This window comes from Pinus tabuliformis, chromosome 3_2 (assembly GCF_031772625.1).
Source record: "Pinus tabuliformis cultivar Carrire ecotype Pingquan chromosome 3_2, CPIR1, whole genome shotgun sequence".
NCBI classification, from domain to species: Eukaryota; Viridiplantae; Streptophyta; class Pinopsida; order Pinales; family Pinaceae; genus Pinus; species Pinus tabuliformis.
In genome coordinates, this window is record NC_142302.1 from 225,960,269 (window position 1) to 225,974,025 (window position 13,757).

A 13,757-nucleotide genomic window follows, 5' to 3' on the forward strand; every position below is an offset into this window, starting at 1 on the left:
CCATAAAGACGTGTCATTTTTAAAATAAAAATTCTTATGTTGGTACCAGGGTTTCAGGGGAGCCCCCCCCTCCCCCAGAATCTGCTCCCGGAGTGCACCCCACTCGGGAGCGGATCGAGAGTGAGCTCCCGCAAAAAAAAATTGCTTCCTGGTTTATTTGCAAATTTTGTCTCAAAGATGTTCCATACACAAACGTTTTTCAAAGAAACAAGAGCTTTTATGTAGGGAAGCCTAATATTCAAGCCTGTGGCCCTAATATTGATATTGATAAAAGTGACATTCTACTTTATCTTTCATTTTCATCGTTTTACTTAAATTTTTAACATTACCATGAAATGACTCAAGATGTTTGAGAGTGGTTCCAACCTCATTGGATTTCATAAGAAGAAAATAGAATTTTAGATCTCACTAAAAATCCAGCAGACTTATCAGTGTTTCAGGATTTCAAGATTGGGGGGACCTGCAATGTTTCTATTGGATTTTGTCATGTACTAGGGTATGGAACTCATATTTAATCAATAGCGACAAGCCCTCTATGTACCTTGATGTTACTGACATTGGTTGTCGAACTCGTCTATCATGACCCTACTAAAAATCTACCCATCACTCAAACAAAATCTTGACTTGACATGCTAGGTTTTTTCTATCTTATGTTAATTGCTTAGAGGGTGATATTAATGACAAATATCCCAGGATAGACAATGATTTGGATGATATGTAGTTATCTATTGTAGCATGATTTTTTTGGATGCTAGAGGCCATCTAGAGCCTATTTCTTGATGTATTTTCGATTCAGAGATGGATTCCACTTGATGCTATTTTGGCTATGTGAACCCTTACATGTTATATAAATGAGAACTTGTAACATGTGGACGTGGTTGATGAAGATTATAACTTCTAGATAATTGATGTTATATGGTAATCCATGTTTTTATGCCTTTTATATCTAGTTCATCATTCTACAAGCTTTTGTTGGCATATATGCATCAAAATATATATTATATAAAAATTCGCTCTTGATTCGCTCCCAAACCGGGAGCTTTTGAAAATGTCGCTCGCCGCTCCCATTCCCCCTCCCAAGTAACCTTGGTTGGTACAGGTCAGCTCTAAAATTGTACTCTCTTCCAATCAATATAAATTCACCTAGGCCATCAATTCATGGATTTGAACAGAGAAGATTAAGGAGAAGTTTGAGGCTTCAACAGAATTGAAAATCTAGTAAACGAAGCCAAAAATCTAAAGCAGTATTTCTCTGTTTAATGTTTTGGACGGGATTGTTTTGAAGTTGAGTGAAGACTGTCTGATGCACATTTTTCTGAGGAGTTCTTCAGCCTTCCTGATGCCTGAATAGAAGCACTTCTGAGGCATTGCTTCGGCCCTCCTAAGGCCCATTCGAAGGTCTATTCCACAGTAGTCCCTGAGGCCTTTTTCGTTGACTTCTGAGTTCAATTCTGTCTTGATCTGAGGCCTTTCACTGGGGAATTCGCGGTCCCTCTTGATACCTAATCTCAGCCTCCTTCTGAGCCAGATTTCGGTCTTCTTCAAGACTTCTCCTGAGGCTAATTTTGGCTCTGTTTTAGGGCAAAATCTGAAGCAAGTTTCACCGTCCCTTCTGAGGCATTCATAAGGCAGATCCGAATCTTCCTTAGAGGCTTATCTGAGGCATCTCTTGAGGCAGATCAACATTTTTTCTTGAAGCACATTTCAGTGCATCTATGGGATTAATTTCGAGGCAGACTTAAGGCTGTTCTAACTTTCTAAGGCACATCTTGAGGTAACTTGTTGACCTGGTTGAGAAGATTTGAAGCTCAGGTTAGGGTTGTCCTAACTATTTGATAAGGACTGCTTAAACAGTTAAATGGGGGTATCAATTAGAGTTCTTTTTATTGTTGGATTGCATACTTTTGAAGATATCTATAGTAGCAGACAAGCTGGACATGACAAAGGGGCAAATGACTTAGCATATAGCAGTCTTTGAAATTTTGAATGTTGTTGCAATTGGGTCATCATCCCTGCTACAGGAGCCCAAGAGTTTTTCTTTTGTATTTTATTATAAAGGGTGGCAAAGTGGTGCTAGGCAAGGAAGATGTAGCTTCCTTCAGGAGGTTGTCACCTCCTTCCAATGGGCGCTAGTAAACCTGGGGTTGTAGCCCTTCCAGTTGTAGCTGGTACACTGGAAGTTGTAGCTTCCCTCAAATATATTTCTATATATATATATATATATATATATATATATATATATATTGTTTTCCTTTGATGTGATGTTATTGGTTAATGCTTTTGATACTAAATTGGAAGAAAAGGTGAAACACCGATTCACCCCCACTCTCAGTGTTTCCAACAAAATAAACCTGGATAATGTGTTGGAGAACAGTCTTCTTGCAATAGATTGTGGTGGATCAAGAGAATTTGAATTTTGAACCCTGTGCATCATAGCCCAATCCTTTATAGGTGGATCTCAATATTAGTTTTGAGGAAGAACTAATACAATAATCTAAAAAAGCTAACAACCTATACATAAACAGGAAATAACTCAAGTTGCCAAACCTTGATTTTTGCTTTTGTATGAAAGACCCAACATTACAAAGCTCAACAAGGGAATTTTTTTTTAAACAAAAAAACTAACTATGTTATAACTCTCACAAGTACATATAAAATCAAAATTTGGCATGTGATATACACATCAACCTCAGGTCCCTAGATAACATTTTACATAAACACAAACCCAGATTATGATAAGAAACTGGACTAGTCCTTGGATCTCCATAACAGTTTTCTTTTCTCACCAACTGTCAAAAGGAAAAAGAAAAAATAACAAAATTTTCCAACAAGGAAATCATTAGCTTGTATTCTTCATGGACAATCAATTGATTAGGTTGGAGATAAACCAACAACTTGGCATTTAATTCAACCCAAATGTTCTTTGTTTACGTAATATGCTGTTGATGAACTTCAATCTCCATGACTGAAGTCTCAATGCCAACACCGGAAAAGCCACAACTTTCCCTTCACATCCTGAATGATAAACTCGAAATTATCCTAAATATCTGACCTGTTTGCACACTTTTATCTCTAGTTAACCTCATAGCTCGTGATAAGGCTCTAAATTTAGCCTCATTGCCATTGGCATTGCCCTAACTGTCATAGAAGATAAAGACAAGACACTTGAGAAACCACAAAGATTTTTAAAACACCTGTAAAACCTGGGCATTTTTTTTAAGCATATCAAAATCATTATCTCCAGAAACCTGAGAGTATTATGTCAACTTTGGGACTAGACTCCTAAGGTTTTAAACAGCACTTTGCTGGCTTAGAGCAAAAATTAGAGAAGCCCAACTAGTTCTGCATTGTCTTTATCTTTCTCTTTTCTATTAAAAGAGATTGACAAGGATTTAACTAAGCTAACTTGAACTTCTCCAACAAGTTCTCTCTAATCAAAGGATTTTCATTTCAAATTTGAAATTATCCATTCATCCTTCTGAGATGCAAATTGATCTCAGAAAAAACTTCGAAAGGGACCACCACAACAGCTTACATGCTCTTTTACCTTAATATTTATATAGGTCGGCTTAGTCCCACACCTACAAAATGTTGGAAACTTCAGAGTTGGCCTGAATATGTTGGGGTTTTAACTTTAAACATAAATTTGTAGCACCCTTGAGCCAAGTTTCTGTTGAATTTTGAGTATCTCCAGGAGGTATTCCCCAGCTACATTAGCCCAAAAAATCAAAATGAAAAGTTGAAATTCAAATTTGTTCAAGTTGGTTTTAAAAGATAAATTTAAATTTAATTTGCTTCCAAAAAGTCAAGTCAGCCCAGCTTTATGACCCACCTCTTGGGGCGCCTTGGAACACTATAAAAAGGGCATTAGCCCTTCTCATTTGAGCTATCGTCTTCAATCATTCGGATCATCTCAACTTCTGACGTTCTGTTTGCACGTGCAGAGAGGAGAAGTCTTCTTAAGTTTAACTAGCTTTGACCAGCTATCATCAAGTTCTTCTGAAGTGTCTTTGACCAAATTTCCTGAGCCATTGACCGAGCTTTTCCGGGCAGTTGACTGAGTCTCTTTGACCTGTGTTGACTGCATTCCGGTCACAACAGTTTTGACTGCATGCTGACCTAATTACAGGAGGATGAAATTTGGTCTGTTTGACCAGACTTTCACCAGGTTGCAGAAGGCTGAAAAGCTGGACTGTTTGACCAGATTTGACTTATTGAAGTTTGCGGTCTGTTTGACCTAATTTGACTGGAATCTCGGAATGTACTTTTGATGAATTGAATAATTTCTCCTAAGAAAAGATTGCTGGGTTTTTCCCTGGTTAGGGTTTTCCCAAGGTAAAAATTTGTCTCTTGTGTTTGGCTCTCTTCATGATCCTATTGTTATTATTGTTTACTGTTGATATTTTCAATGTATAATTGCTTAATGATTAATATGACATAAGATGGACTAATGAAGAAATCATTGGAAAGTAATTATCTGATTAGACGGTCATGAAAAATCAATAGTTTCTCTAGTGAAAGAGCCAAGATGTACAGGTGCATTATCTTGTCCTTGGTTTCTTTGCATAGTGCAGACCCAAATAATTGAGGAAACCATAGTTTGACACTTCGTAGAAATTAAGCAACCTATTGTATAAAAGGAACCACATTAAAAGTTCAAATATGTGGCTTTAGGGGAGTTCTTGGGAAGCTAATGTTGATTCTACAACTTTTCACCGACATTATCCTCAAGCTATTCTGATTGCAACATCTGTGACCCCATGACACTTCGTATTATGCACAATTCGAGTCCATTTTCCAGACTTCTTGTCATTAGGCATCACAAGAATGTATTACTCTTAGGCTTTACAGCTTATAATAAGTGACCTACAGTCTGCTTGGTGCAATCTGGAAAATTCCAATCTCTGACACATTTTCAACATCAATCCCTATAATGGCTACGAGGCTTTCGATTGATGATGAATGGGTGCACTGTTATAGGAGTATGGTGACCCAATGGATGATTCCAAACCTCCACTTTATAACCACTACCAACATAACAAGAATTTCTTACTACAAAAGTTCTTAATATTATGAAACATTTTCCAAAATCTATCTTTATTAACCCTTGGCTCCAAGAAGCATCTAGACTCTAAATCTTGAATATACTATTGTAACATTGTTTTACAAATTTGAAAAATTTGTAAATATTTAAAAATATATATATTTTTTCTTTTTAAACTTTATTATATAGTTTATATGAAGTTAAAAAACTTCATTTTAATAAAATTCCAGTGTGCATCTTCCAAAAAGCGTCGAGCTACCCGACTGGAATCAATGGCGAGAAAGCTACTTCGAGGCCTCCCGACCCTCTGAAGTTTGACAGGAGGGGTCCGATTTTTGTCAACTTGGTGAGTGATAAAGCATATCAGGCTCCCCTCCCCCAGTCATTTCTGAAACCACTAGCGCCCCCCCCCCTAATACCACTCTTATGACATGACCGCAAGCCCAATAAACGTCAGTGCATCATCGGCATATTGTTAACACAAATCAAAAGGTGACAGGTGTCCGCAATGGTTAAATCATTTCATAAAGGGAAAATTGGTTTTTTCTTGTCGTATTCACATGACCTCCAAGCACATGTTTTTTGTCATCCAGATATTCTTTCGCGCACCATAACTTCCAAACTTCGTCCTCCATATAGGCTTCCTGTTTTCCTACCAGTGAGAATTTTTGCACTAGAATTCATAAGACAAAGTCTCAATGTTGATAAAATTCATTTTGTATCAAAAAATTGTCCTACCATGTTCGAATTGAAGGCAAAAGTGGGACCATTTTTTGTTAATACAAGATGAGCTATTTAAGATGTTGAGGCAATGTTGAAGGAAATGAAGTTCTCACGGGCAGAGATTCGGCATGATGATCCTCAAGGCTCATAGCATTATATCAAACAAAAGAGTAGAACAAGGTTCAGTGGATTATAGACATGTGCCAAGACCTAAAATACAGTAGTTTGCCAACAAAGAAGTCTAGGAATAGGATCCAGGTTATTCAAGTACACAACAAAACTCCTTAGCAAGTAGAAAGAACTTAAAAGAGTATTTTCTGAAACACGACAATCAACGTCACGTTCAAAGTCAAAGAATGCAAAGCATAGAGCACAGAAAAGGCAGAGGTTGGAAGAAACAGAGGTCTCAATATTTTCAATCTGGAGCTTTTATCATCAGCCTCTCTTGCACAAGAAACATCGTCTTCTGGTGTTGCACCTACCACAGCTGCTAAGAAGGATAACATTTTCTCTCGATTCATGGAAATAAAGAATAAGAATTTGAAGTTAAAGCAAGATGCCTATAGTGAACTATGGAAGTAGGACTCAGGATCACAAACAAGATTACTCTCAGCCCTAGACTCCAAGAAAGGACAATTAAAAATGGCAGTTTTCAAACCTACGTCTCAGGTTATTAAAACTACATAAGACTACAAAGCAACCAAATTGACTATTGATTTGAAACATATTCATCTGGTTTATCAAATGGATCTTCACAGGCAAATAGGAGAAATGTTACGCAAAAGCTTAGCTAATACAGCTACTAATGCTTTAAAATTAGAAAATATGTTAACCAAAGGACCAACCAGCTGAAACAAGAGAAAATTTCCACGAAAACAAAACAGATGAGAATAGATAATTTGGAGCAGATTGTAAAATTGGGTGCAAATCCAAATGATTCCTCTTCAATACAAGCCTTGATTAGACCAAGAGTTACAGATATTCAAGTGCTCAGGAGAAAACTCAAAATATCAGCTCTAGAACATGTCCAAACACCAGAGACAGTACAGAAAGAGAAACAACAATTGCTATCCCTGATTATCGACCAAAATAAACAGATATGAAAACAGGATCAAAAGTTAAGTAAAAGAGAAGAGTGAGCATATATGTGCAGCAATCACAACTGAAGCAACGACTACAGAGGGGGATCCATCAGAGAAGTTAGCAGAGACTTTGTCACGTCTAAGCATTTAATACCAAGAAATTGAAAATCTCAAAAAGATGCTTTCTATAAAGAATAATGAGATAAGGGATTTCAAGGATGAATTAGTAGATAAAAATGCGATCATCAATAAGGAGCAAGAAATAAAGGCTAAAATGCAAAAAGAATTTGACTAGTTCAGAAACCAATTAACAGGTACACAGTCACTGATTGAAGCCAAGAAGTTACTTTAAGATGAAATAATTAATAATGTTGCTGAAAAATGGGAATCAATTCTTGTGATTGGAGAAGAAGCACTATTGTTACAGAATACAGAGCGGTCAATTATGACAGGTTCAGGCTCACTTGGGAGACAAACTACAAATTGCTATTAAACTGGTAAAATATTTGAAGCACTATTGTTACAGAATACAGAGCGGTCAATTAAGACAGGTTCAGGCTCACTTAGGAGACAAACTACAAATTGCTATTAAACTGGTAAAATATTTGAATTCCATGAGTAAAGAACAACTCAGAAAAGTAAGTGTGCAGGACAGGACTATGGTGTTTATGGAGGCCAACAAAATAATTATGAAAAGGAATTTTATACAACAAGTACAAGATAAATCTAAGTTGGTCAAAAAGGAGGTTGATGCTTTTAATGCAAAACTTCACATTTTGGAAGCAATGGGAATGCCATCTTGCTGGGATAAGGAAGGAAAATTATTACCTCCAAATGTTTACAGGTATCCATTCCTTAAGTCAAGGCAGATTCAAGTGATTTCTTAGATATGACTGGCAAATTGAGTGGACATGATTAGTGGATAAAATGATGAATGACTTTTACATTCATTGTCAAGTTCAAATGGTGTTTCCTACTGTACCAGCATATCAAAAATAGACTGAGTTCGATTATCTTATAATTATCCAACCGGATCAGAATGGGAATGGTTGATCAAATTGGGTCCATAAGTTTCTCAACCACTACAACAGAATTCATTATTCAGCTAAAGTAAGACAGATGACAGCTTATGATTGGACCGTGGAAGACATTTTCTATTTGAATATTAGATCCTAGAAAATGCCTTTTTGCAACAATTAGTTGTTATGTGCTTTTTGTAAAAAAGCTCATGAATAACTCATGAAATGGGTTCATTTTTGGAGAGAAAAGTTTCTAATTTGTATTCAAAGACACTACTTTCATAAAGCTTTAATCAAAAGATTCCTCATTCAGCATATGACAGTTTGTTATCTTTTGTGAATGATTGTTTCTTGTAAGTTTCATACTCTATTTCATGTGAACATTTTGAAGTTATATGAAACACCTGAGAGGTTAAGCTGAGGATCAGTTTTCCTTATATCTCCCAGCAAAGTTATATTTTATACTGAGATCTATGATATAATCAGGTTGTTTGTATCATACCTCTCCAGACATAAATTGTTGCCTTGATTTCATGTGACTAAATTCTGTTCTTTTGTTAAACCATTATAATACTACTCTGTGTATTTTCTGCTATATCAGATAGCCGATATATTCAGGTGAATATTGAAGAAATCTGTTATATTTCTTTATTCTTCTTTCATTACTTTCAGCTCACTTAGTATCTGTCATAGTTGGAAGTAAGTCTTTTGGTTAAACATCTGGAGGGGGTTGTCTTTTACATCAAAGCAAGATTTTAAATCCATATGAACCCACACATCCTGGTGCCTTGGCATAGTTTCCTAGCCAGAAGTTATCATCAAGGGAACAACACATACCATAACTAGTTCATAATTAAGAAACTTTATTAAACATACAATTCAGTAATTTTCAGAATCTTGACTCTTTTTTCCAATAGTGGATTAAAATAAAAAACAAGAGAGAAAACATCAATGATTAGCTAGGGGCCTTGCTTCATTGCTGATTACATCAAAGCATTTTGAGAAAACTGGTCAAAGATAGATCATCAGAGATAGATGGATTATCTTTCAGATTAGGTATTGTCATCTCATTTGGCAGTAAAAGCTAAAATATGTCAGAAAGGAGCATCAACATTCCTAAGAATAGAACATAAACTAGATTTAAGAATAAAATATTAGTACTAAAAAGGTTCCAACAGGTTCCACGAGCAAATTTTGACTATTTTGTGGTGGCATGAAGAAATCAGTATATATATATATATAGAGAGAGAGAGAGAGAGAGAGTCTACAGTTCCATGCGAAAGGTCTTGACTGCCTCCCTAGGGATTTAAGATGTAGTATGGGCCATGTCTATATGTTTCATATCTGAAAACTGAGAATAATGAAAGGGACTAGCACATACAGCAACATGAGATTAACAGTTCTGCCTAATGATAAGTTGTATTCAATCAGCACATCTTTTGTCCCAGTTGGTGATAATGTACACATATTAGCCTGTGCATACTCTTCTGTAGTTTCAACTATATGATGTGGAACCAAATTAAACCCACCCATTGGCTTCCTTGAAATCTGTTTCATTTCCTCTTGAGACAAGCAATCTGCAAAATCCCACAAGAGTTCAGACATGGCATTAGTATATATTATGCATGAAAGTTATGCATGTTATTTGGAAAACGGACATGAGAATATAGTGAGGGTCACAAAACTAACACTAATTTGAATCTGATTAGCTGACCCATGGAATAGGTTCAATCAATCTTCAAACTCAATTTGGATTATCCCTTTCAAGAATTATAGTAAAATAACCAAAAATTCTCAAATGTTGGGCTGAATGTCAATCAGTTTAGGCATTTAGGCATCAGTGTTCTATTTGAAAAAACTGATTGTTCATTCCTACAGGGATATATGAGAAAGTCATGTGCATTTAAATCTTTGCCCACTATCATTATCTTTTACTAACAAAATTTTCATGCCATCAACTATGTTACAATCAATCGGTGTGCAAAGGACGTCTATCTTGAAAACCATTCAATTCATCTGGTCAGAGATAAAAAAAAATGGCTTACATTGCAAGTCATTACAGACATATGTAATGCTCAATATGGAGACTTTGTTCTCTTCTAATCGACCACAAGAGAAACTATTATGCTAAAAGAGGGTTTCAAAAGAACAGTATTCTCTGAATAAGATTTTTGTGACTCGGTTTATTATTTTCACAATGATTTCTAGCTTTATATAATGGAATTGCTTTATGGTCATCTTTCCAACATCAACATCTATTGATATCATGATTGAGCATACAATAAAAATGTGAGAACCTAAAGGAGAATTAACACAGAAGAAACTAAGACAAGGGTGTTACCTCCCAAATCTGAACTCAAAGATATTCAAGTCTTCTGAATAAAGTACAACCCTAGTGGCACATAGGAAAGCCACCCACTGTCACCTCAGCAGCCTTTCCACTCACTATAGGCTGGCTCTCCTCCAGCTTAGGTGGGGGAAATCTAAGATTATACCATTAACATTTCCCTTTGCTGCAGATCTGAAAAATCATGGTAGTGGAATGAAGATGTTTTAACATTTAAAATGGTGGAATTCTCAAGAATGAGCGCCTATCCTTGGGCAACAGAGTTGGGGTAGCACTAAATAAGAGGGTTCAAAATATGAAACGCAAGAAAATCAGCAAGGCTATCAATGATATGATCCCGCTAATTTATATGAATCACCATATGCAAAACTAAAGTGAAAGTCCTTAGAAGACACACTTCACAACCATATAATTTTCAGCCAAACCACCATATAGCCATCATATAAAAGATGAACAAAACAGCCCTCAGAAATTCAATGAACAGCATCAAATTCCTTAATTAAATTTCAGATCAGATCAAAAACAAGGACAATCATCGATCTCATCCTTAACATTTTCCCTTGGGCAAGAAAATCCCTCCAGAGTGAAGTGAACAACCTTGACCCAGAGGATATAACAGCAGCAGCAAGCTAGTGGCAGCCAAAGATACCAACAGGATCCATAAAAGATGGAAACCACAACCTGTCACATGTCCTTCTCCCAAAACCTGTAAAAGAAATCAACTCAGCCTCTTGGGGAATTTCTCTCCTACTACAACAATTGCAAATAGAATTTGATCTCCCTTTATAGAGTTCAATCTTCAACTAGATTCCAGTAAAATATTATTTCGAAGCACATAGGGACTCTTTCTCCATATTTTCCTCGATTAATTACCATAAAGAATTTCCTAGAAGCATCCTATCGTGGAGCACTTCTCTAGATTAGGTTTAGATGCCGCCTCATTTAAAGTTCAAAAAAATAAACAATGGCAGCCAAACTGTAACAAACAAAGTTCGTACTTCGCAATATTCTTCAGAACACTTGGAATACGAAAACATCCATCAAAGATATAAATATATATATTGAATAGTGTATAAAATAATTGATATGAGATTGTTACAAATGAGGCCTTGCCTATATATCTAGGCAGGTGCCCCTTCTTGAATGGTCATGTCCTTAGAGACATTCCTCTTCTATACTAATCATTATTTAATTAGTCATTATTATGATTATTATTATTATTTATATTTATATTATTTTCATATAAATTATATTCATAACATTGCCTTTCTCTTTAAAAAGTTGTCCTCAAAGCTTATTGCTGACAAGGTGTGTCATTTGTTTCTTTGTCTTGTAATCTATTTGCATCTTTCAAAATTCTTCGAATTGTCATCTTCGATGATACAAGATGATAGGATCCTCTGAGTGGTAAACAAAATTGTCGAACTGAGAAGGGATCTTACCATCCTAAATCGATTTTGCAATTACTTGATAGCTGGGATAAATAGTTATCATAAGACTAGATTGTGTTGACATCAATGTTCTTCGGAACATAAGTTCGTTGTTTATGTTCTGAGCAATCCAGATACAGAGACCAATTGAGATGTCTATTCTTGTGTTTCGGGTGTAGATAAGGAGTTCTTGTGATCTGATTTCCCCTTATCTTGTTTGTGTTGATTCCTTGATTTACTTGAAGTATTTGATTTCCTCTAGGTACGGAAGTCACTTGGTTAATCATTGGATCTTCTCTTGAAATCTCCGTCATTGGAACTGCAACATCTGAATATGTTTTTACTTCCACTGGTTTGGTTTGTGGTTTTGACTGGATCAATATTCATTCCTTTTTCTTCAACTTGAACAGTTACGTCTGATGACTTCAATGCTTCTGTCGTGATAAGTTCTTCTAGTTTGTTTTTCAATGATTTCTTATCATTTTTAAGTTTCCTACTTTGAGTGAGTAGATTTTGATTGTGATTTCCAAGACATAAGAGCTCTTATTTTCTGAGTCAACTTTATTTTGATATTCCACCTTTTCATCTTTGAAATCTCTGATTTGTTCTAATAACTTTTGATTCGGGATTTTTAAGCGCAAATTTTGTTCTTCATTCTGTGATAGAGTCTCGTTGAGTTTCTTCTCAGAACTTTCCTTTACTTGTTTTAGATTTTGCTTCTTAGCCTTGGATTTCTTGATCTACGCAAATAATTTTTCATTAAGGTTTTTGAGGTGAGAAACTTCTTCGTTTTGTCTATGATAATCTTGTCAACTTCCTTCTACATATTTTGCATAGACTTTTGGCTTTCCTGAAGGATTAGTTTTGAGATATTTTTTATGTCTTCTGGTGTTACTGAATCTAGTCTCAATGTAATTAACTGTAGCATTATTTTTTTTATTCTTGTATGAAAATGTCAAAAAAAAATCTTCGTATTTAAAATGAACAACCCTAGTGATTCCATCCAAGGTGAACCCAGAATTATGTCACATCGATCGCTTCATAGATATTGAACAGAGAACTATGATATAAATGTATAATCCCCAATGTTTAATTGTAAGTCGGTTATGTCAATGTGTTTTGTTCCAGAGGTCTAATTTTTCAATTATATTTGACTCAAAAACCATCAATTGGTTAGCAAATTCTAGGCTTATATAATTGTTACTTTCGGCAAGAGCGATAGAAATAGTAATATCTTTCCCCGCAGGGGTTCCATTAATTCTAAATAGCATTGAAAGCATAGTCAAATGAAGTTCCTGAAAATCTTCCTTTCTCTTCCATTATAGATTCCATTCTTTTCGATCAAAATATCATAATATTTTTCTTTTAACTCTGTACCATTTGACTCCTAATCTAGAGATACCATATATAATATATATATATACTCGCCCAATCTCACTAAATCACCTGAGGGTTTCCGTCTTGGGGATACCAATGGAGTAGAGAATCGGGTTCTCAACCTCTCATACAACAAACAATATCAAAATTCAAGATGATCTTCAGTTGTCTCCTCCTCTTTTATAGATCTAATGGACCCCTCTAGAATTATTATTTTAATCATGGAGCAGTTGTCCCTTTTTTATTTTGATTAAAATATTCTTTTTAATGTGGGAAAAGGGTATATTGGCCACCATGTCTCCTCAGGTCACAGAAACTCCTATCCAAAAGTCCCATCATGTAGATCTTCTCGTTCTGGTTCCAACGAGCTATTACACTGAGGTGTTTCATCAACTAATCTCCCTGGAATGCCACCTCGAGCATAATTAATTAAGTTATGCCCAATAGTAATGTTGATTTTTGAAAGTTGTCGGAATGCAACAGAACGAAAGACAAATTGTGCTGATGAGGGAATATTGCAAGCGAATGCTGTCAAATCCCATAAAAACTTCTCAAAACTCCATCGAGACCCTTGATGACATAAACCTGCTCCATTGACCTGGCCATCCCCTGTCCTGGAAATCCACCCAGGTTGTACTATGAAGAAGAATAAAAATGGGGATATGATAGTCCTCCTGCCCCAAGATTGTTTGCCCTCAAGCAATCCAAATCCGTGGACCAATCTGGTGGCCCAAC

At 35.8% G+C, this 13,757-nt stretch overlaps 1 protein-coding gene across 2 annotated transcripts in view; it reads right to left on the minus strand.

Moving 5' to 3' along the window:
- Window positions 1–13,757, minus strand: part of LOC149180529 (S-adenosyl-L-methionine-dependent methyltransferases superfamily protein) — a 184,908-nt gene that overhangs the window by 134,324 nt on the left and 36,827 nt on the right. Inside the window, exon 2 of one of the 2 annotated variants that reach the window (XM_089416163.1) lies at window positions 9,250–9,445. In XM_089416163.1, coding sequence (XP_089272289.1) covers window positions 9,250–9,445 — 196 coding nt within the window. The remainder of the gene's footprint in view (window positions 1–9,249; window positions 9,446–13,757) is intronic. The other variant, XM_089416164.1, reaches the window with a different exon arrangement.